The sequence below is a fragment of the Vombatus ursinus genome, unplaced genomic scaffold (genome assembly GCF_900497805.2).
Source record: "Vombatus ursinus unplaced genomic scaffold, bare-nosed wombat genome assembly UNPS02008961.1, whole genome shotgun sequence".
In the NCBI taxonomy this organism is placed as follows: domain Eukaryota; kingdom Metazoa; phylum Chordata; class Mammalia; order Diprotodontia; family Vombatidae; genus Vombatus; species Vombatus ursinus.
Window position 1 is genome coordinate 10,613,968 of NW_020948739.1, and position 24,504 is coordinate 10,638,471.

General features: G+C 37.8%; 2 protein-coding genes across 21 annotated transcripts in view; one reads left to right on the top strand and one right to left on the bottom strand.

Moving 5' to 3' along the window:
• RIMS2 (regulating synaptic membrane exocytosis 2) overlaps positions 1 to 24,504 on the top strand; it is an 850,283-nt gene that overhangs the window by 260,441 nt on the left and 565,338 nt on the right. The gene's annotated exons all lie outside the window — the stretch shown is intronic.
• LOC114034312 (cytochrome c-like) lies at positions 13,210 to 13,696 on the bottom strand. The gene has a single exon (XM_027849944.1). It carries the CDS (start codon positions 13,694 to 13,696, stop codon positions 13,379 to 13,381), a length of 318 nt encoding a protein of 105 aa, XP_027705745.1. The 3' UTR covers positions 13,210 to 13,378.

The window sequence follows — 24,504 nt, forward strand, 5'->3', positions numbered from 1 at the left end:
AGTTTTTGTAGCCTTATTTTAGTGATTTCTAAGCCCATTAACAAAGATTAAACAAAAAAATGTAGGCAATTGTCAGGTGACCACACTAATCAATAACTCAGATATGTACAATAAAAAGATTAATGTGCATGCAGAGGAAGAACAATTTGTATAGTCATGATTTATGGACTGGTTCCCATTTCTAGTGTCACACCTACTCTAGAGACATTAGGTTTATTTGTAGATATATGAAAGGCTCTTCTGAGCCTTGGTTAAAAAAAGAAGGTGGCTTTTTTGGGGGGGATGTGGAAATCTTTGATTTTATCCCTTTGGAGATCTCCATTTGAGGAATTTTCTTCCACTTATGCAGATCAATAATTGCTTTGAAACTTATAGCCTTAGAAAGCTGTTGGAGGGTACTGAGAGGTTAAGTAACTTGTCTGGTATCATGTAACTAAGGAGAGATGGGACATAGACCCATGTCTTCCTGACTCTGAGGCCAGGTCTCTATCTTCTTCACCAGGACATAACAAATTTATTTGCAGAAATTCAAACCATTTTTATTTACTGATATTCCTAATCAAAGGGTAACTTGTTACTCATTCAATAATTAATTCTGAAAATAGAAGTTGGTGGAATACTGGTGGAAAATATTGTGGTTATAATGGCTGGGGAGGTAGTCCACAGAATCATAGACTCTTAGGGTCAGAAGGGATCTCAAAGGTCACTTACTCCTTTCTACAACATACTCTTTCCAACTTTAGCTTGAAGACCTCCCAGTGAGACCATTCTCTATGAATTCTTTCAACTTCCCTTAGCTAGTCCTAAAAACTTATTAGCAGCAACCATCACTCTTTCCTTCTTCTCTCTGGTAACCTATGAAGGGGCATCCTTCCTGATTCTAGTTGTAACTCCTCTGTGTTCTTGCAGCCATTTCATCTGACTTCTGTTAGGGTACACCTCCATCTCCTCCCTTGTCCCCCTCCCCTATCTCTCATGCATCTTCATCCTTTCTCTCTGTAGTGGGTTTTTATTACCTGCCTATAAAAATGCTCAGACCTCCCCAGTTGCAAGAAACAAAAAAAAAAGAGAAAAAATATTTAACCCATCTATCTTCTGATTCTGTCTCTCTCCTCCATCCTGTACTCATCCAAAAAAGATTTTTTACACAATCCCTTCATTTCTTCCCCACCTACCCCACTGCCTAATCTCTTCTTCACACTTTGTTAAGTTTTCTTGCTTGACTCTTCTACTGAAACTTATCTCTCAAAGGTCACAAAAAACCTCTTGATTGGAAAAAGACAAACCTTGCTGCTAGCAGTTTTCACGCTACTTCACCCCCTCTGCAGTATTGGACATAGTTGAACACCTCCTCCTTTGGGTGCTGTTCCTTTCCTTGCCTTCAGAGATACCATGTTCTCTTGGCTCTCCTCCTTTCTTTTTGACCTCGCTTCTTCAATGTCCCCTGGTTCATCATCCTTTACTCTTAAAAGAGAGTCTTCACCAAAGTTCACTTCCTAGCCCTCTTCTCTGTATAGAGAATCTCTACTGTAACAATCTCACATTAGAGCTTCAAACTACCAGCACCATGCAGATGTCTCCCTGATCTGTGTCTCTACCTCTGACCTCTCTTCTGTACTCCAGCTACTTATAAGATAGCTTCATCTGGGTTACCTACAAGCATATCAAACTCAACATGTCCAAAATGAACTTTATCATTTTTCCTCCTAAACCTGTTTCTTGTTATTATTTCACTTTTTCTATTGTTGACATCACTATTCACTTAGTGTCCTATATATAAGACTTTGGTATTATTTTTGACAATCAGGTCTCCATGTCTTATATCCAATCAGTTGTGAAATCATCTTGATTATTCTACCTCTACTACATTTTTTACATCCGTCTTGTCTTCTTATACCACCCTACTGCAATTTTTCATTATGAATCTCCCTGACAATTTCAGTTGACTAAAAAGTCAATGTGAGTCAGTGATATCATATGGCAGCCATAGAAATTAATAGGATCTTTAGTTAAGGAAGCATGGTGTCCAGGAATAAGGAAATGATAGTCCCATTATTTTCTGCCCTGGTCAGGCCATATTTGGAGCATGATATTTAGTTCTTGGTACTGAAGTTTAGGAAATACACTGGCAATCTAGAGCAGCACTTCTCAAATGGTTGCACCATCATATGGGGTCATGACCTACAGTTTAAGAAGTGCTGAAGAAGTCATGAGTGGAAAAAGTTTAAGAAGCCCTAGAGGACCTATAGTAAAGGGTAACCAGAATGGTGAATGAACTCGAGTCCATAACACACGGCAGTCATTTGAAATAATTGACATATTTAGTCTGGAGAAGAAAAGACTCAGTGGGATATAATAAATTTCTTCAATTATTTGAAGGGCTGTCATGTTGATGAGGAGTTAAACTTCTTCAGTTGGACCCTATAGAAGCAATGGTTGAAAATTGCAAAGGCTATCCTAACAGATTCATAACTGGGGTAAGCTACCTTAGAAGGTAATGGTTTCCCCTCATTGGGGGGTTCTTTAAGTGAAGGCTAGAACTCTAGGTATTTGGTAGTTTGCAGAGGGAATTTCAGATATGGGTGAAATAAGATGGTCACTAAAGTTCCTTCCAACTCTGAAATTATGTGATACTTTTCCTCTCTGGACAGATCTTGTGTTTTCTCACCTCTGTGCCATTGTTCATATTATGTGTTCACTCTCAGATACATCATTAGTTCCTGTGAGTTCAGTTATCATCTCTATGCAGATAATTCCAATCTCTATATATTTATCCTTTGTCTCTCTCATGAGCACCAGTCCAAAATCACCAGTTGACTATTGGCCAATTCAAAATGAATGTTGCGTAGGCATTTCAAACTCAACATTTCCAAAAACAACTCATTATCCTCACCCTCAACCCACTCTTCTTCCAAATATTCCTATTATTCTCATGGCCATAACCATCTCTCTAGTCATTCAGATTCATGACCTCAATGTTGTCATAATCTCCTTGGCTCATTCACTTCATCTATCACTTCGATCAGTTGCCAAATATTATCATTCTTGCCTCCACCACATTTTTCACATCCATCCTCTTCTCTCCACCCATGTAAGAACCATCTTGGTTTTTTAGATCCTCATAGCTTATCACCTGGATGATTTCAATAACTTACTAATTAGTCTCCTGCCTCAAGTGTGTCCCTACAATGAATCATCCTCCATACGGCTTATAAAAATGATATTTATAAGGTACATATATTATCACATCACTTCCCTTCACAATAAACTCCAGGGATTCTAAAATAAAAGACAAATTCATTTGTTTATCATTTAAAGGCCTTTCCAACCTAGCTTCAAGCTACTTTTCTAGGCTTATTATACATTTCTCCTTTTCATACACTCTCACATACCATCACACTTTTCTTCTTGCCGTTCCTTATACAGGACATTCATTTAATTTCATACCTCTATGCCTTTGCACAAATTGTCTCCTACATCTGGAATGTACCCCTTCCTCATTTCTGCCCTTTAGAATTCCCATATTCCTTTAAAACTAAACTTAAGTAGTGATCCTTACATGGGGCCTTTCTTATTTGCCTCTGGTTGCTAGATCCTCCATGCTGAAATTTACTTTATATGAACTAATATACTTTATTTGAATTAATATGAACTTTATATAAATTAATATATGAACTAAATATTTATTCTCCTGATAGAATATAAAGTCCTTGAGGGTAAGGATGGTCTCATTTTTGTATTTGTATTGTCAACACCTAGGGTAGTATCTGTTACATAGCAGGCATTTAGAACATGTTGAATCATCAATTAATTATTCTGTATCTGATAGGTGACAATTTTGAAAGGAAAGCAGTGGTCATTAAAAGTTAGTATGGCTTTATCAAGAATAAATATGCTAGATTTTTCTTTTTTTTATAGGACAACTAGGATGGCAGATCAGAGAAATCCCAAGTACATATATTTAAATATAACAAAGTATTTGAAAAAAATCACCCGTTTTCCCATACGGACAATATAGAGAGATGTGGTTTAAATAATAGCACAGCTAGGTGGATTCATAACTCACTGAATGTCCAGATATGGTAGTCTTTAATAAATTGATTTCCAATTAGATAGTTCTGCAGGAACCCGTCTTTGATATTGTAGTATTCAATATTTTCATCAGTGACTCCAATAAAACCATAGAATGCATGTCTCTAAAATTTGCTGATGAAACAAAGTTAGGATAGTTAACCCATTAACAGACAGAACCTGCACAAACCTCAACAGATTAGAGTAATGAAATGAAGCAGATAAGGTAAAATTCAGTGGCTGAGTTCAGAAATCACCTCTGCAGATTTGAGGTTGGTGAGGTGTGACTGGACAACAGTTTGTGTTGGAAAATGCATTTGGTCATTTTTGGTGTATTACAAACTCAATTTGAGTTAGGATATGGTGTGGTAGCCAAAAAGTTAGTGAACTTTGTGAAAGGCAACTTGGAAAAAGGTACATCATTCCAAAAAAAGGGATGCTAGTTCTACTGTACTCTGCTCTGAACTCCTCTTTCTCTCTAAAGCTTCCCTTTTTCCTAACTCCCCTATTACTGTCTAGGACATCACCATCCTCATTGTCACCCTCAACTCCTCACTCTCTCACAAAGATCAAATATAACATCCTCCATTTGGCATTCAAAGCCCTTCATAACCTGCTCTCCCCCACCTTTCCAGTCTTCTTTTACCTTATTTCCCATTATGTACTCTTTGATTTAGTGACACTGGCCTGCTGGCTCTTCCACAAAAAGATACTCAATCTGTTGGCTCTGTGCATTTTCTCTGGGTGTCTGTAATGCCTGGAATGATTTGCCTCCTCAGCTCTACCTACTGACTTCCCTGACTTGCTTTAAGTCCCAACTAAAATCTCGTCTCTTACAGGAAGACTTTACCCATGCGTCTTAATTCTGGTGCCTTCCCTCTCCAGGGGGTCCTCTTTGATGCAGTGATACTGGAATCCTTACTGTTCCTCTAACAAGACATTCCACCTCGCAATTCCAGGAATTTTCATGTGCTGTCCTCCTATGCCTGGGTTGCTTATCTCTGTCTCTTGGCTTCCTTCAAGTCCCAGCTAAAATCCCACCTCTTTAGGAAGCTTTTCTTGATCCCCTTTAGTTCTAGTACCTTCACTCTGTTGATTATTTTAAATTTATCTTGTATATATCTTATTTGTACATAACTGTTTACCTGTTGCTGCTTTCATTAGATCGTGAGTTCCTTGAAAGCAGGAATTGTCTTTTACCTTTCTTTATATCCCTAATGCTTAGCACAGTGCCTGGGACATACTAAACAATTAATAAATGTTTATTGACTGATGGCTTTAGTTGAAATATATCTGAAGTACTGGATTGAGTTCTAGGTGCTATGGTTTAGGAAGGATATAGATAAGACCATCAATGGTACAACCAGACAAGGACAATCATTTGGCAAGGGAATTGGAGAACATGCCATATAAGACTCAATTGTAGGATCTGAGGATGTTTATCCTGGAGAAGATAATATTTATTAGGTGGGAGGCATGATAGTGTTAAAGTAGTGGAAAAAGAAGGATTTAACTGGGTATCTTTGGTTCCAAAGGGTAGAACTTGAAACAACGTGTGGAAGTTGCAGACTCCAACTTATACTTATTATAATGGAAAACTTCCTGACAATCTGTTCTGCACACAAATGGGATGGGCTACCTTGGGACAGAATGTGTTTTGCTTCCCTGGAGGTATTCAAGCAAAGGCTGGGTGATTACTTCTCTGTGATGTTATAGAGGAAATTCTCATTCAGGTGTGGATTAAATTAGATGATAGATGAGTTAACTTCTAACACTGATATTCTATGATTCTATGTGAATACCTTCTCTCCTCCCCATCTCTTGAATGCTTACCCATCATTTAAAGCTCAATTCAAATGACACTTTCTCTGTGAAGGTTTTTCTGAATTCCTATATTGATGATGACCTCCCTCCTTGACCTCTAATGAGACAGTATGGTACAGTGGAAAATATGCTGCATTTGGAATCAAGGGACCTAGATGTGCACCAAATTTATGGCCTTAAGCAAATGGCTTTATCCCTATAGACCTCAGATTACTCATCTGTAAAATTTAGAAGCTGGATGAGATGGCTCTTCCAGTTCCAAATCTATGATTCTCTGACCTTGGACAGCACTTTGTCATAGTTCTCTATAAAGTATTCTTGTTTGCTTTTTTTTTTTAAACCAGTATATGTTCCTTTTATCTTTACCACACTACAAACTCCATAACAACAAGACCAAGACCCACCCTAGAGAGTTCTTTATTTAATACTAATAAATGTTTGCTGAATTTCATTGAATTGAACTGAATCCAAAGTCTCCTGAGCTGGCCCACTTTACTTTTGAAGTACTCTGAATTGTAAGAGAGATTTTTTTTATACTGAGTAACTTCTGCTCATTTTTCCTAGTTCTACCATCTGAGTAGCATTTAAGTAGAACAGATGCAATCCTTCTACTTGAAGATGGCTTTCATGTCATTACCCAGAGGAAAGTAGATGGTAAAGTGGAGAGAATACTGGGCGTGGCATCAGGAAGTCTTGGATTCAACTTGGCCCTCAGACACATAGCTGCATGACCCTGGGGAAGTCCATTTGCCTCTTTTAGTATCAGTGTCCTTAACCATAAAAAATGGGGATAATAATAGCCCAGCTCTGCAGGTCTGTTGTGAGGATGAATTGAGATAGTATTTGTAAAATACTTTGCAAACCTTAAAGCACTAAATAAATTCTACTGTTATTCTGTCCCATTTAAGTATGGTATCATCCAGGCTAAACATCTTTAGTTCCTTCAGCTGATGATCTATGTATGGTGTGTTCTCCTCAGTATCCTGATCACTTGGCTTCAGAACTCTGGTTTTTCAATGCTCTTTCTACAATATAAGTAAATATCATCAGTTTAGGTACATTGAAGATAAAATGCATTTTAGCAGTTTTAGTATCAGAGAATTATTTTGAAAAATCAATTACCGTACTGGGAAAGACTCATTCATTACTACTGAAAATTAAATTATAATTATTTATACATGAAATTATATGTAGACATCATATAGATTCAGGCATGTATTTAATCAATTGGTGCTCAAAGAGTAAATTAATTTTTGTGATTCCTTACTTAGCATGTGATGGAAAATCATACTTTTTTGTAGAAATTTTCAACTATGTATATGCTGCCATATGTGTTTATAAATTAACCATTCTTGAATCAGTTATGTAATGGCTGAGCTTTAAAAGGACATTCTTGATATTTTCAAGAGCTAGCATCATAATTTTTAAAATTGATGAGGCTTATTTTTGTATTCAAAACACCTCAATAATACTTGGTTGTGAATAGCTACTCACATGAATAAATTTATTTTTTCACAAGTTCTTGATTTTTTTCTCTGGGATGTTTATGCATAGGAATGCAGAGAAGCAAGTTCAGTGAATTTGATTGCATTATATTTTCATCATTCCAAAAATGTATCTCAGCACTCCAGGTAAGATACATGTTATGCTAATTAACCCAGGGCAATTAATAGATTGAGTTTGTTCATTTACCAGGATACCTTCCAAGGATTTTCCTGGGATTTGTTTTGCATGTGGGCCCTATGACCTATTGGATAGGAGTAGATAAATGGAAATAAATTGAGCATTTTTTCCATGTCCTTTAAATTACTGAATTTGTGCAGGGTCAAGAGGCTTCACACTGACCTCTGAAGTCCCTTTCAGCTCTAAATCTTTTGTTGTTAGATCCTATGAGATACCCTGAGAATTCACCTTGAGCTAAAGAAGAACTTAGGCTTATCCATTATCTTTGTGCAAGTTAAAAAAAAGGCAAAAGAGAAAGTGGAAGCATGATACTGTGGAATGTTGCATCAATTTGCTTTCCTAGTATAATTCTAGAGGGCTTTGAGCTCATTGCATAAGAAGTCACTGCTCCCTTAAGAGAACTGCACAAGCAGCTAGTTGTCACTAGAGGGCTCAGCAGCAGATACATTGAGGAGAGCAGCTTTTGAGAGGTGCTGACAGAATATCACTGAGCTGTCCAGCTGCTGATAGCCCCAGGCACTATTTTCAGATCTGGGGATTTCTCATGGGAATAGATGATGGTTAAGGGGCATTGGAAAGCTGCTTACAGAGCTAAGTTCAAGGGGGTATTCACCAGCTCCTAAAGGAGCAGCGTATAGGTCAGGCATTAGGAGTTTATCTGGGAGGAGGGCAACCTTATGGATGTTCAGGTGTCAGGAACTCCTTAAAGAGCTGCCAGGTTAGGGTATCAGACTAAGGATGGCCTTACTCTTTGGAGGAACCTGCCCTCTCCTACTACAACATGATATCTTCTTCAAGGTAAAGCATATATCAGCCTTTTATGTAGTTGCAAGGGAAGGGTAGAAATTGGGCCTGTCAAAAGATAACAAAAAATCCTCTCCAGCTCACCGGGGAGGGGGGGAGTGGAGTTCCAAAAGAAAGTCTGGTTGGTGGCTCAAATCAGTAACAGGGAATGTGAAATATAATTTGGTCCTTAGATTCCTGGAGGAGGGTGTGGCCCAGAAGTGAGGGTTATACTAAATTTCTATTCCCTGCTAATTTTGTCCAAAGTACATAGAATATATTTGTAGTTAGATGTTAATTCTTAGATTTTGTTAGTTAATCTCTTAGCCATCTTTGTATCCCTACTCTTTTAAGCCAAAATTTTGGTATTACAACCATCTATATCATAGTTGAAATAATTTGGGATAAAGTGCAGAGCATAGCCCACATTGAATACAAAGTAGCCTATATATAATCATTGAAAAAGAATGAATGGATCTGATTTGCACTGTCATGCTTATTTTCTGCAGTTTTGACACTAACTTTTAGATGCTATATATCTGACAAGAATTGAGTTGTTAGTTCCCAAGTCCCAGAATTTCAGAGTTCAAAGGGGCTTCATGTTTCCTGGTCCAATCTAGATCTGAACAAAAACACCCTCTATGGCATCTGATAAATAGTCATCGTGTCTTTCTTTGGAAACATGTAAAGAGGAGAAACTCACTACTTTTTAAAGCATTCCATCTTAATTCTTGGAGAGCTCTAATTATTAGGAATTATTTCCCCTCTTGACGTCAAGCCTAAATTTGCCTCTCTATATAATCCATCCATTCATTGCTTAATAGCGTATAGGTTTTGCATTCCTTTGCACTTCTCCTCAGGGTCAAGAAAAAAAAGTTTAATAATCCCTCTTCCACATGGAGCCCTATACCTACAGATAATCATCATTAATTAATCTTCCCTGACTTTTATCTAGCCAAACGTCCATGGTTTGTTTAGCCAACCCTTGTATGACATGATCATAAGACCATACACCATCCTTTTTGGATGTCTGAATGCTCTGTAGCTGAATGTCTTTCCAAAAACATCATGCTCAGAACTCACCATGATACTGCAGATTAAATATGACCCCTGGACAGTATGCTTCTCTCAAAGCAGTCAGAGTCTATTAGATTTTTTGGCTGCCATATCACACTATTCTACATATTGAGCTTGAAGTCCACTAATTGACTACCATCTTTACCTAAAAAACTGCTATAAAGCTACACGTCTGTCTACAAAACTACTCTAATAGCTTGTGAAATGGATGCTTCAGAGCCTAGAACTCTTTTGATCAACTTTAGTGAGAGGATGGAATGCAGTTCTATAACAGGAGTACTCATCCAGGAGTCCATGGTTCCATACCAAAGTGATATAGGGGATTGTTTGCTTGAGTCTTAACTTCAGCAACTTCAGTAACTCTCCACTTTGCTTTGGCCAGGGCTAGTGTTTGCTTTCAACTGGAAGTACAACATACAAATAGCAAGTTTTTATGTTCTTTGTAAAGAATGAAACTTGAAAGGCAGCAAACAAGTACTTAATAGGGATGATCAAGTTGTGACTCAATACATTTGGGGGGGCAGGCTTTTGCTCAAATAATGCATCACACATGCTTGGAAAGAAAATTGATAAACACCAACCCTAAACTATACCAAATGATCAACTTCTTGATTGAATTTACTTTGTGTCCAAGTCTACAGAGTTCTTGTAACCTTTGAAAGACTATAAAGTCATGAAGAGATTCAGGAGAACTGAAGAATTTTTATGTTGTTGAGTATTTAGAAACTCATTTTCTTATCTAGAGGATCAACATTAGATTACTGTTCTTTAAAGTACAGAAATGTATGTCTATGTAAAATATGTACACACATGCATGTATATGCACATGTACAATTAATTTTCACCTTAGGGTGGTTTTGTGGGGGGAGGGGAGGTTCTTGTTGGTATGCCCACTTTACAGTTTCTAAGAACTTTGAAGAACAGATTTGCATGTATATCTGTTGTTATTCAGTTGTTTTTCAGTTGTGCCCAATCTCTGTGACCCCATTTGGGGGTTTCTTGACAAAGATCACTTGAGTGGTTTATTATGTCCTTCTCAAGCTCATTTTACAGATGAGGAAACTGAGGCAAACAGGCCTAAGTGACTTGCCCAGAGTCACACAGCTGGTAAATGTCTGCCGCCAGATTTGAACTCAGGAAGATGAATCTTCCTGACTTCAGGTCCAGCACCCTATCCACTGTGCTTCCTAGCTGCCCTGCATGTACACCTAATAATGCCTAATTTGGTGCTTTGAATCTCATGAGGATTCAATAGTTGGTGTTTTGTGAAAGCAATGACACTTTTGTTTTTTGTTCAAAACACTGCAGACAATCATACTGATGCTTCCTTTGGCCATCTGTGGCTACTTTAGTTTTGTCACAGATCGCGACAACAGTAGGAAGTCAAGAGAGTAACAACATAAAATCAAATGAGATTTGTATATAACCCTCATTGTCATATGTAGAAGAGAGGATATGCACCAGTTGGAAATTTCTGTTTATGTGGTCTGAGATACAACCCTTTGTCTGGAAGGAAGGACGGTCCTTCAAGGTTGGTTTTGAGGTTATTGGTGGAGTAGCTCACACTGCGCTTACCTAATTACACAGTGCTTGAGCTGGAAAATTAAATGTTCTGGTAAGCTTCCCCTCCCCCGAGATGCTGTCCTCTCTCATTTTCTGCCTTTGTGTTCATCTTTCTCTTCTTATTTTTTTCCATCTGTGCATTTTTCTTTCTTAAGGGTTTGTTCTCTGTCTCTGTCTCTGTCTCTCTGTCTCTCTGTCTCTCTGTCTCTCTCTCTCTCTCTCTCTCTCTCTCTCTGCCATTTCATTTTCCAATTCTTACTGAGCTTTTCTTTTTAGTCTATATATTTTCTCTCTCCTGCCTTTCACTCACTATCTCCTCCTTCATTTTACATGTAGATATAGCCCTGGTCATCTTTCTAGATAAACCTTTCAAGGTATTAGATTCTTAAGCACACTAATGTATATATTTATATGTGTTTATGTGTGGTATGTGTGTTCCCACTTCTGCATAGAATTCAAGAAATCTACTTGTCCAGACCACCTTTAGATAGTGAAAACTAGTGTCCTAGTGTCATAAAGAGTGGTAAGAACAGGGGAATAGGAAAGCATGATAAGGGAAGTGAAAGTGGTGCTGTGAAGCATTTGTTAGGTGGGATGGGGTCTGTATCCACAACTGATCCTGACTCCATTCTTTCTTGATTTCTAATTGTCTTCCTTAGCTCTTCCCAGTCCTTTTTCCATCTTCTAGATTTGTTCTAAAAACTGACACTACTATTCTCTGCTTCTTGTTCTCCCTATATTATTTTCTAAGACACGGAAATCTCCTTTTCTTTAGTTAAGTTGAGGTGACTTTTGAGTTTTTTTCAAAATAAGGTTTTATTACTTATGTGTTTATGCACATGCATATATGTATGTAAATATTGTATTTAGAGGCAACATGGTACATTGTGAAAGTATGCTAGATTCAGATTAATAAGACCTAGATTCAGATCTTCATTCTGCTACTTATTAGCTATATAACCTTGTCCAAGTGACTTTACCTCTCTGGGCCTCAGTTTCTTCATCTGTGAAATGAGAGGGTTGAACTAGAAGACTGCCAAGACATCTTCCATTTTAGACTATTCTGACATATTCCTATTAACATGTATATATAGTATCTATAGGCATTTATATAATTATGTATATATGTAGATTACATCTATATAGCATTTTAAGGTATAATAATAATTAACAAATCAATCGAGAAGCATTCATTAAACACTTACTATGAGCCAGGCACTGGGCCAAAACAGAATGAAAGCAAAAATAGTCCCGTTCCTCAAGTAGCTTAGATACTAATGGAGTGACACCATATGCATAAATAGGAATATACTAGATAAATACAGAATAAAAGAAAAGTAATCTTTGAGTGGAAGGTGCAAGTGATTGGGAAGTCCAGGAAAAGCTATTTGTAGAAAATGCCATTAGAACTCATGTTTGTGTAAGACTTTAAAGTTTGTAATATATTTTACACGCGTAATCTCATTTGGGCACTTGGAAAAACACCATGTTGGCTCCCATCATTCCCATTTTAGAGATTTGATAACTGAGGTCAAATCACTGGCCCTTGGTCACAGAGCTAGCAAGTGTCAGAAGTGGGATTTGAAGCCAATTCTTTTTTTTATATTGACAAATGTTTAATTGCTGAATTCTTATGATAACATCATTTACAGCTGAACCCTCCAAGTCAGTTTTAACACTACTATTCACATACTGTAGAACATGCCAGCAAACTTTAAATTCAACAGATCCTAAGGCACAAGTGAGCTTAACAGGTACTTAACTCAGCAGAAGGTCCTATCACAGTTCCCATTCAAAGATCACCCACACATGTGATGGGATGTTCTTTACTCTGGATTGTTAGACAATAAAATGCACTGAAGTGCCTTTCAACAATTTAAAAGTGGTATTTAATCAAATCACTGTAATTAAGCTGTTTATGAATGGAAAGTTAGGGAATTTAAGTTAGAAATTTGTGAGTTTGTTTTGATTCAGTTGACCTTGCCTTTGGACAGGCTGGGGCACAAATTTTCCCCAAAAGATAATCCCCCAACATACTACAGGTAAAAGTCATATGAAACTATCAAGTAGATTTTCCCTATTGCTTAGTGAAAGAAGCCAGATTCAAAACTTTCCAAGACAGAGGTGGAGCACATTACCTCTAATAAAAATCTTGTAAAAGAAACAGAAGTGTGACAGCTTGGTTGTGGCTGTAATTATGACCTTTCCTTTATTGGGACTGCTGAACAAAATTTTTAAACAGCCATTCATGATCAAAATTCTCTGGTTGATGAAACCAATTTAAATAGGATTGTTATGATACATATAAAAAAAGAAAAGCAATCTCATCACAAGAGAGACACCTCCTTTTTATAATAAATAAGGCAGCAGACAGCCATTACTCGCTGGTAGCCTTTTTAAGGCATACTATCAAGTCTGCCCTTTCTCCCTTCTTCTCAATGCCTGTGAAGATCATCTTGGTTCCAGGGATGTACTTCTTGGGGTTCTCCAAGTACTCCATCAGCATATCCTCTCCCCATATGATACCTTTGTTCTTGTTGGCATCTGTGTAGAAGAAGCCGGGAGACTGGCCGGTCTTTCGGCCAAAGAGGCCGTTCAGGTTGGGCCCTGTCTTGTGCTTGCCCCCATTCTCCACCGTGTGGCACGGGGCACACTTCTGAACAAAGATCTTCTCGCCCTTCTCCACGTCACCCATGGTGAGATTGGCTAGTCCCGCAGCCCCGCGCTTATCCACTCCTTCGCCGCCTCGGACCGACTTGCGCTTCCTCTCTTGAAGCCAATTCTTTCCTGACCGCAATCCCAATATTCTTTCCACTCCACCAAACTGTTCCTAAGTGAGTAAGAGGAGATCAGGTAGAGGCAATGAATATGGGCAACTTTTTCAAGAAGTTTGGCTAAGAAAAAAAGGAAAAACACAGGATGATAGCTCAAGTAAATGTCTAGTTGATGCATAAGGGATTTTTAAGGATGGTGAGATGGTTATATTTGTAGGCAGCATGGAAGGAGCCAGTACAAAAGGAAAAATTGAAGATCAGAGGGAGGGGATATGTAATTCCCAGCAAGAATAAAGAACATTCCCTTTCCTGGCCACACATCTCTAATTTCCTCTTCTAGTTGTGTATCTGAGGCGGGAGAGAGGGGAACAGAGAGAAAAGGAGGAGAAACTTTGGGTAGGAATTTTTCCCCTTTTTCCTATTCCCTACCCAAATTCCCAAGTGTCTCCTTGTCCCATCTTTCTTAGGGAGTGCCAGGGTAAGTTCCTTCTCATTTCTGAAGTGGGGTTCATTGTAGCCATAGCATTGGGTTACAGAGATACCAGCAATAGAGTGTATCCTTATTAGTTATAACTCAATCATGCTTATGGCTGGACATTGTGTGTTACTTGGTATTCTGAGAGCCAGACATTTTCATCTGCTAGTAGAGTATATCTACAATTTTGGCTTTTGTCCATTATGGACACCAGAGTGTCAGATTTTGGTCAACTCTGAGTTCTCTACTGTCTTTAGAGATTTGAAGCAAAGGATCATAGACATATACTTAGCACTGGAAGGGACCTCACAGATCCACCCCCTTCATTTAGCAGATGAGGAAACTATTTTCCAGAAAGGTAAGTGACTTGCTCAAGTTAACACTGCTAGTCTGCAGCAAAGCCAAGATTTGAATCCAGATCTTTTGACCCCAAATTCAGTAATTATTCCACTAAACCATACTTTTTTTTTGCCTTCAATGTCTATTAACACATTTTCAAACAGCTTCCATTAATCAGCAAGTATTAATTAAGTATCTGCTGTGTGCCAGACATTGCACTAGGTGCTAGGGATACAGAGACAAAAATGATATTAATCAAAATTAATCAAAAATGATTAAGTCCAAATCCTGAAGAAAGTTCTTAAGTTAAAAAAAAATTATCATTAAACAAATTTCCTTTAAGTGTGTAAGGCCAGTATAACAATATAACTGCAGTTTGCATCTGAAGTCAATATGATGCTAGAAAGTGTCAACAAGGCAGGGTTGTTTGGTGTAGTGGAAAAATTTTTGGATGAGGCATAAGAGAAACTGAGGGTGCTACTTCTGACTCTGATCATAACTGTGGCTCCCATTTTCATATCAGAAAAATGAGGTAGTTGGGCTGGGTGGTCTTTAAAGTTGCTTCTAACTCTAAGCAAACAGTTATTTAAGTTGTTCTAGAGTTCAGGAAGAGGGTCAGATTATGTATCCAAAAAGACGGTTGAGTTATTATCCTAGACACAGGGCTGCAGGATTTTTAGGCTAGGGTTTGTAGGTCAGGATAGAAAAAGCATAGTTCATTCTGGGCTTTTTCTCAGGCTCCATTATAACTCCAGGGAGGTGTCCTTTCTGCCCCAAAGCAGGCATCCATCCCTGCTCAATCCTAGGATACCATCTTCTGGATCCAGTGGCCAGCTTAACTTTTACCAAAGGCCCGACTTCCACCAGAGCGGTTACCTTTCACATGTTTCCTGGCTTTTAGACCCATTTCATTTTGGACATCCAGGATCAAGAAAAGGGGTCAGTAGTGTAGATGATATAACAATTGGTGCCCCACAGCTATATCCCTCCTTAGCAGTGAGCTTATCCTAGTTCCCTCTAGCCTTATTCATTATCTTTTTTCACTGCGCACTCTGGAACACCCCTCTATTGCTAATAAACTCACCATCATCCTAAATCTCTTTGTCTCACTTCTCTCCTCTCCAGTTTTCTGGTGCTTACTAGATTGGTCCTGAAGATACTGTGTTTCTCAGTGCCCTCTCCATAGTTGGCTCCTCCTTTTTTCACATTCCCTGATATACAGGGTCAGGGGGAAGAATTGGCATGCTCTTTTCTGCCACTTACAGATCCTCCCTCTGCTACTATTATTCAGCAACCACCTCTCCCTTTTTCCAGTTTTCCCCATCCTGACAGATCCTTATTGCTTTCTTCTATGGACCTCTAGCACACCCTCCACCTCTGTAAGAAGTCTGTATCCTCAATCTCCCCAACTCCCATGACTTCTGTTTTGAGGTTACTTTAACAATGAACAGAAGTCATGCTCTTTTAGACCAGTGGTTTTAAACTCAAATAGAAACAGAGGCCTCTAATCTATACATAAGTATCCCCAAAGGTTGCATATTGACCTAGTTTTAAAATCTAGTGCTATGTTTAATTATATTTTCAGTTATTTTGTTAAATATTTACTAATTACATTTTAATCTGTTGTGGGGAGCACTTAGGAGTGTTGTTGGCTACTTGAAACCTCTGCTTTAGATAATCTGCCTACTGTTCCATTCAACTAAATAAGCCTAGGGCAACCAGGTGACACAGTGGATAGTGTGCCAGGCCTGGAGTCAGGAAGACTCATCTTCCTAAGTTCAAATCTGGCCTCAGACAATTACAAGCTATGTGACCCTGGGCAAGTCACTTGACTCTGTTTACCTCAGTTTCCTCATCTGTAAAATGAACTGGAGAAGGAAATGGCAGACCACTCCAGTGTCTTTGCTAAGAAAACTCCAAATGGGGTCACAAAAAGATGGATGCAACTGAATGACTCAACAACAACAAAATATACCTGAGTGCTCTAATGGCTAATTTTACCTCTAGTTGGGACATGGATTTCTGGGTAAAGGGTTTATTTGAATTTGTATACTCCTGAACGGTGACTTTAAGGACAGCTGGCAACACAGGATCTCTGTCAAAGAAATTTAGGCTACTTTGTAGACCACCAGACTAATCCCTAAATGCCCCCAAAGGCATTCTAAGTATGAAATTTTCATGCAACCTCTGACAGACCTAATTTATATGTGAAAAACTGAAAAAAAAAATGATTTTGCTCTACCTCCTACATTCCATGTCAAAGTAGAAACAACCAAGAATGTCAATTACCAAAGCTCAGGAAAGCAGAATAAACTTGATCCCTTAACTCACCCTATTATGCCTGGCAGTTGTTCCTAATATGATTTTGTACCATGGTGAGTGGCCTTAAATATTACATGATCTGTTGTTCTTGGATATAATCAAATTTAATGACATTAGTTTTATCCAACCACAGTCTTCTTTTAATGTGATTTGGGAATTTTAAATAAATAAATGATGCATCAGTTATTTTATGACTAGTTTTTGAAGACGATCAGTTTTCCTTTTAGGTTAGTTTCATTTTTTAATTCTTGTAACAGGGCTTTATTCTCTATGACAAAGGTAAAATGCAATTTCACCTAATTTTTAAAAGATAAACTTGCTTTACTGAAGGCAAGAAATCTTGAATTTTCTGGTACATCATGTTAGTGCCTTTTTTGCTGACCCATGAAGCCAACTGACTTTGGTTAAGATCATGTGGCAAATCAAGTTGCAGTGGGTAAAATTTAGAAAATTGTATGGTTGGAATTAACTATCCGAAGTCTGGTGTACTTAGATTCATCACATTAGAGGTGATGCAGTTAATGATAATTTATGAAAGCCTTTTTTTTTGGTTAATGCAATACCTTGAATTAATTAATTAATTAATAAATTGGCTACTTTTCCCATTTAAAATGATGGATTTGGGGATTATCATGGTGCTAAGGAACCTAACTAAAAGCCAATCACTGAGATTTTTTTTAATGTTTGACTCAAGTCCACCAGTGGCAACATTCTGGATGAGACAGAATTAATTTTTATTCCTTTAAAAATGAATTAGTTGGGGCAGCTAGGTGGCACAGTGGATAGAGTGCCAGCCCTAGAGTCAAGAGGACCTGAGTTTAAATCTAGCCTCAGACACTTATTAGCAGTGTGACCCTGAGCAGGTCCCTTAACCCTGACTGCCTAAAAATGAATGAATGAATATTTGAATAAATGAATGAATAAATATGTTACCTATAACCCAAGATTCTTAGGGTCATAGATTTAGAGCTAGAAGGGATCTTAAAGACCATTTTGCCCAATTTCCTCAATTTTATAGGTGAAGAAACTAAGATATGGAAAGGTTAGGTGACTTGCCCAAGAGCATACAGGTAGAAGTATTAGAGGCAGAATCTAAACCAGGTCCTCTGATTCCAAAACCAGAGTTCTTTCTACTGTACAACAACTCCAACCCCCCCTCCCCAGAATTATTCCTACTGCATAGTTCCTGCTTTTCTTACTCTGTGGAGGAGATATGAATTGGGGTTTTTGGCTTGCCTCTGGACATCTGAAGCTTCCTGATGGACTTTCCAGAGACATTATGAGTTGGAAAGGGTGAAGGATGTTTTCCCTGATTTTTTTAAATTCTAAAGTAGATCATGGGGATGCCACTTTCAACTCTCAGCAAGGAGTTATTTTGAGAATCTAGCCTTGTTTTTCTAAAGAACAGTAACACCAGAAGATATTCATCAATCAGTGGCAGAGATAATTGTAATCGCCTAACACTTCTGGCTTCCTTCAGAAATCCTTCACGTCCTTAAATGGGCTGCTTCAAGTGAAAGCCATAAGTGAGTACAGGAGAGAATTTATGTGTGAAGGTGTCAATGCTGGCATGCCACAGTATTTTAAGACAGTGATGTGGCAAGGCAGGGGACAAAATAAGAAAAGTAAAGTAATTTACAAAGTGATTGAAAAGACAATGTTTGCATTTAGGATTTAATTTCCTTTAAGGATGAAGCTTAAGAACCTTTAATTTTAGAATTATAAAATTTCAGGGTCTGAGTTGAATTAGAGTGGATTTGAAAGACAACTCCATTGAGCAGGTGAACCTCCCACCTTTTTTTGGAAAGTTGGGGCGATATGGATGCATAATATTGCATTCACTGTCAGATGAAGTCTCTGTGTCTATTCGCTTTTCTTAGCTGGTTTTTTAGGTATTACAGGGAAAGGCTCACTGTGCAGGATGAGGAGGGGTAGGAGGAAAAGGATTGATATCTAGCAATAACTGTGATGTAAAAACAAAAGGCATCATAAATCTTTTTTTTTTAAGTAATGTAGAAATGTAGAAATCTCTAGCTCACTTGCCATAGTTGCTAGTCTCAATTTGAATGTCAGGAAGTTGGAGCAATAGCAGCTGCTTGATCCTTTTTCCCTCAGATAAACCCCAAACCTCACTAGTTAATTGCTTTAATTTCTCCCTCAAAGTCTTATATGTATACAGAAATTTAAAAAAACATAATAATGTAAATCATCACCCAACTTATTCCCTCGTCTAGTCTACTCAGAAAGTTGCCACTGGTCACTGTTGGTTATGGTTTTTTTTTTTTTTGGCCTTTCTTTGTATCCCCAGTGCTTAGCACACTGCCTGGCACATAGTAGGTGCTCAGTAAATGCCAAGTGACTGACCGACTACTGGCTTCCGACAGTCTAAGGGAGGAGATAGGGAAACAGTGATAAATGAAATAGGGAGAATGGCAACTGAAAAGAAAACACTGACTTGCCTTTGCTTCCCATACAACTAGATAGAAGTATCTGGGTGCACCATACGTCCTCTTTAATTGAACACTTTGTCCTGCAAAGGACTAAGCTCATTCCACTTTATGCCAAGTGTTCCCTAATGTAAGGAACAAGTTATAGCAAAAGGAAAGCACTTTGAGCTTTATTGCTATACCTTTATTTAGGTTACTCTTTCTCCAGCTGTGAACCTGATTGATGTTCTTAAAGCCTCTGAGGAGATTCTCATGGCAGCCATGGCTAAGGTTTCAAAAAAGAAAACAAATGTAAGGGGGAATACAGGGAATTGTATTGGGAGAAATACTTTCTCTTGACTTTTTCCTCTAAATGGAATGAGTTGAGATGATGGATTGCATTAAGTGAGGGGAAACAGAACACTCTTTTTACTCCCTAATCAGTTAATATCATTACGCTGAATTACGCCTGCTTGGGACTTTGATGAATCTCAGAGGCTTCCTTGGGATACATTCTGATATTGACTCATATTGTGTTCTGATATTGACTTGTATTTTGTAGTGGGAAGACTTTAGACCATCAATAACTTGAATAGAGCAACAGATACCATCACAAAATTGTCAAAAATAGTATCATAGAATTAGAAAGGGCCTAAGAGCTCATGCTCAAAGTTCATTCTCAGTCTAGATTCATGAATCCCCCTTACAACATTCAGGAAAAGCTATCAGTCAACGTTTTGCTTAAATACCTCCAGTGAAAGGCAATTCTGTGTTCTGTGAGGTAGCTATTACATTTTCAGATTGCTTAGGAGCTTGTTCCTTATACATCGAGTTGAAATTGGCCTCCTAATGTCTATCTTCTGATCCTCATTTTGCCCTCTTTGAGTCATGCAGGATAAGTCACATCCCTCTTCTCCATTAACAATCCTTCAAAAATTTAAAGATGACTCACATGCCATCACTAAGTTACACAACACAGCTCATAGTATCATAGATTTAGAGTTGGAAAGGAGCTCAAAGGTCTTCTAGTTCAACCCCTTCTTTTTTACAGATGAATTTAAAGCTCAGAGATGTTAATTTGCCCGAAGTAAATTGGGCACAGGTAGAATGTGGCAGGGCCAGATATCAAATCCCTGTCTTATAACTTTAAATCCTGGCCATATAACTTTAAATCTGGGGCTCTTTCCACCACCCCAGTACTCTCTTCCCCTGCCATTCCTCTTTATAACATGGTTTCAATTCCCCTCACCACGTTGGTTACCTTCTTTTTGCTGAACTCCAACATGGCAATGCTCCTCTACCAAAGCTATTTAAGGTGTGGCTTTTTTCAACAAAGAGACCTCCACAGTTACCAGGAAGTTGACAAATCTATTAGAAATTAATTTAACTTAGACTGTCAAGCACCAGTGTAAGAGTCACTGAGACTACATATATTGCCTCTGTTAAGGTTTCCAGTCCTATCAGTTATTGGGAATAGGTTTGGAGACCTTTTGTTTCTAATCTAGATTCATGAAATTGTGCCACTGTTTTGACCTGTTTTCTTGTTAGTTATCCATGAATATAGGTAGGGAATCAGTAGATAGAAACAGGGAGAGTCACAGAATTGATAGTTCACAGATATCTTTATGTTTCCATTCTATTCAGTAAGAAAGATTGGGAGAGGTTCTGGAAGAGGATCATACTTGTCTTGCTAACATTGGTACTGGTACATAGGATTGATACAATCCTCCTCCCATATCCAACACTTCTTATTCTATAGGAATTATAATATTGTTTGTTTTTTTTAGGACTATTCTGGAATGCCTTCTATACCAAAGAGCTTGTACTTAAGAACATCAGTCATAATATTTCTGAATGTCCCCTGCCTCTGAGCTACAAACATATGTGAAGTAGTTGGCATCTTTAATCCTTAGAGTTGTAAAGGACTTCAAAGTCCTTACAATTAGGATTTAATTTCCTTTCAAGGAAGTCTGGAGCTTAAGCACCTTTAGTTTTAGAATTATAGAATCTCAGGGTATGAGTTGACTTAGAGTTGGCTAAAAAGCCAATTCCAATGAGAAAGTGAACTGCCCACCTTTCTTTGGAAAGCTTGGGTACTATGGGGGCATAATGCTGCATAGGCTTTCAGATGAGGTCACTGTGTCTGTTGTTTTACTTATTTGCTTTTTTTTTTGTTACAAGGAAAGTTTCACTGTGGATGATGTGGAAGGATAGGAAGAGAGGGAATGTCTTCAACTCCTACCAGGGAAATGAAGCTCTCCTATCACATAATATTATCCCAAATGATAATCTAACCTAGTTCCTGAAGAATTTAAGTGATGGGGAAATCATTACCTTTCAGTAACAGAATATTCCATTTTTGGACATCTCTGGTACATAGAAAGTTTTTTCTATTAAGTCAAAACCTTTAGTCCATTTATTACCCTCTGAGGCCAACCAAAACAATGATATTTCTTCTATATGAACCTTCTTTTCTCCAGGTTAAATATCTGTAGTATAATAGGAAATGTGGGTGGTAGAGTTGGATACTTGTGGAGAATAGAGGGGAAATTTAGAAATCCCTAGAACCATTTTGTAGTTTCTTCTCTTTACTTATGAAGCAGATGTTATTGGCTGCCAATTATTATCAGTGAGCTCCAAAGATTTTCTAGAGCCAGACATAAGCAGGGGAGTGAAAAATGATAAGCACTTGCCTGGTATCCCTAAATTTCAGAAACAATGAGTGGACATAAATATAATCCTCAAATACTTTTACTTGTAATCCTGTTTGTCTTAGCTATACTTTTAGACTGTAAGGTCCTTGAGGATAAGGCTTTCAGTCTTCAGCACCATGTATAATTTACTTAATGTATGCTTGTTCAATTGAACATCATTTCATATTCTGATTGATAAAACCCAGGCTGAGAGAGAGGGTAAGAAAGTGAGAAAAGCACTGAATTTAAATCTCAGCACTTACTTAGTCACTGTGTGATTTTAGGCGTGTCACTTCTTAGCCTTTTTGATCTTCAGTTTCATCATCTGAAAAATGAGGAGATTGGACCAAAATATCTCTAAGATCCTTTCTGGCACCAAATCTTATGATTGTGAAGATACATTCTAACTCTAAATCTATGATATTATGATCTTGTACATTCAATTTCTTTATAGGTGTAACCATTGAGTTTTCTGACATTTTTCTATTAATGGGAAATTTTTCACTAAACTTTTGAGAGCCTAAAGCAACCAATTTTCCCAAAATGAATCCAGATTTACAGTTCTCTTACATTTGAGATAAAATAAAACTTGACAATTTATATGTATAATGATTTTTGCAATGTAATAAAAATTGTTTTTAGGAATATTTGCTTAAGAATTGGTTATATTGCTTTGACTAAATAGGAGATTGTTTAGATATTAACAAATTCTGAAAGGTGGGGCTGAACTTGGTAAAGCAAGTTTACCAAATACAACTTCATCATTGTTAAGCTATCAAAAAAGTCACGGAGTCACAGAGTTTGGAAGGGGCCAAGCCAAACCTTGACAAGAATCCCCTCTACAACATACTTAGAAACTGTTCCTCTGGCCTTTGCTTAAAAACCTAGAGTAAAGAAAATTTGCCATCTCCTGTGGCATCCTGCGCCATATTTGGATAGCTTTGAAGGAAATTTGCTCTTGTTGTTCAGTCATTTCTTCATGACTCCATTTGGACTTTTCTTGGCAAAGATACTGGAGCAGTTTGCCATTTTCTTCTGTACGTCATTTACGGATGCCGAACTGAGACAAACTGGGTCAAGTGAATTGCTCAGGGTCACATAGCTAGTTAGTGTCTGAAGCTGGATTTGAACTCAGGAGGATGAGTCTTCCTGACTTCAGGTCTGGCACTGAATACACTGCACCATTTAGCTGCTCCTACATTAAGACTAAATTGACCTTTTTGCAACTTTCACTCATTGGTCTTCATTCTACCCTCTGGGGCAGAGCAAGTCTGATTCTTTTTCTGAGTGAGAGTCCCCCAAATGCCCTGAGATAGCTATTGTTATCTCCCTTGTCTTCTTTTCTCGATGCCTGGCATCACTGTTGACTTTAGCCCTTTCAGTATCATGATTGTCTAACTGTAGGCATTTTCTACCTCTTCCATGGTCTTTGTGAAATATGGTATCTAGAATCAAACAAAATACTCAGGGCAAAGTGCAGCAGACATACCTCATCCAGAATACTATGTGTCTCTTAATGTAGCCTAAAGTCATTTTCAATAATCTTTTGGCCACATATCACATGGATGATTCATATTGCACTTATTTGCTAAAAAATCCCAGATTTTTTTCCAGTCAAACCTCTCCTCTCTTGTACTTAGAAAGTTTAATATTTGAACCCAGGTGTAAAACTTTACATTTATTCTTATTAAATTCCATCTTATTAGATTTAGCCCTGTGTGCTAGCCTGTTGAGATTTTCTTTGGCCCTAATTTTATCATCTAACACATTAACTATTCCTAACTATTTATGTCACCTAGCAATCTAATAAGCCTTACATCTGAGGTATTGGTATCATGGAGGAATGAAACTGGACTGAGAATTAACATTATAGCTCTATATTTTTATGTCTGTAGAAGTCTCTTTATTAACAGAGCATGTAGACTGGATCTCTCTGAGTTTTCAGAATATAAGCACCTAGAGACATTTTCTGACAGTTTGTCTTAGCACTTCAACTGTCTTCCCACCTTTCCTGAACTTTTATGAGAAAATCAATGCATCTTGTCATCTTTAGACATTTGATTTGCTTTTTAAGGTACTGAAAGAGTATTGGCTATCTCTCCTTTCCTTCATCACTGAATAGCATTTAGAATGAGAAGACATTCCCTAACTAATGAAAAGACAAATATATTCTTTATTTTTTAGTGCTCTACTTTTAAGATAATTTGAAAATAGGCTAGAAGACTCTTTCATGGACATTTATTCCTTTGTTGATTTTGCATGTTTAGGGTGAAGGTTTCTGTGATCCATGTCTTAGTAAAACATTTCCAACATGGTGATGAAGAAAACTTGGTTTGCAACAATATTAAACCACATGCGAGGCAGCATAGTGTAGTGCAGTGGCATCAGACTGAAATGAGACCACATACCTAAGAATCCCTGCAGGCTGAATATTGGCTTAGAAAATCACATATTAACACATCTATGTTCTATTT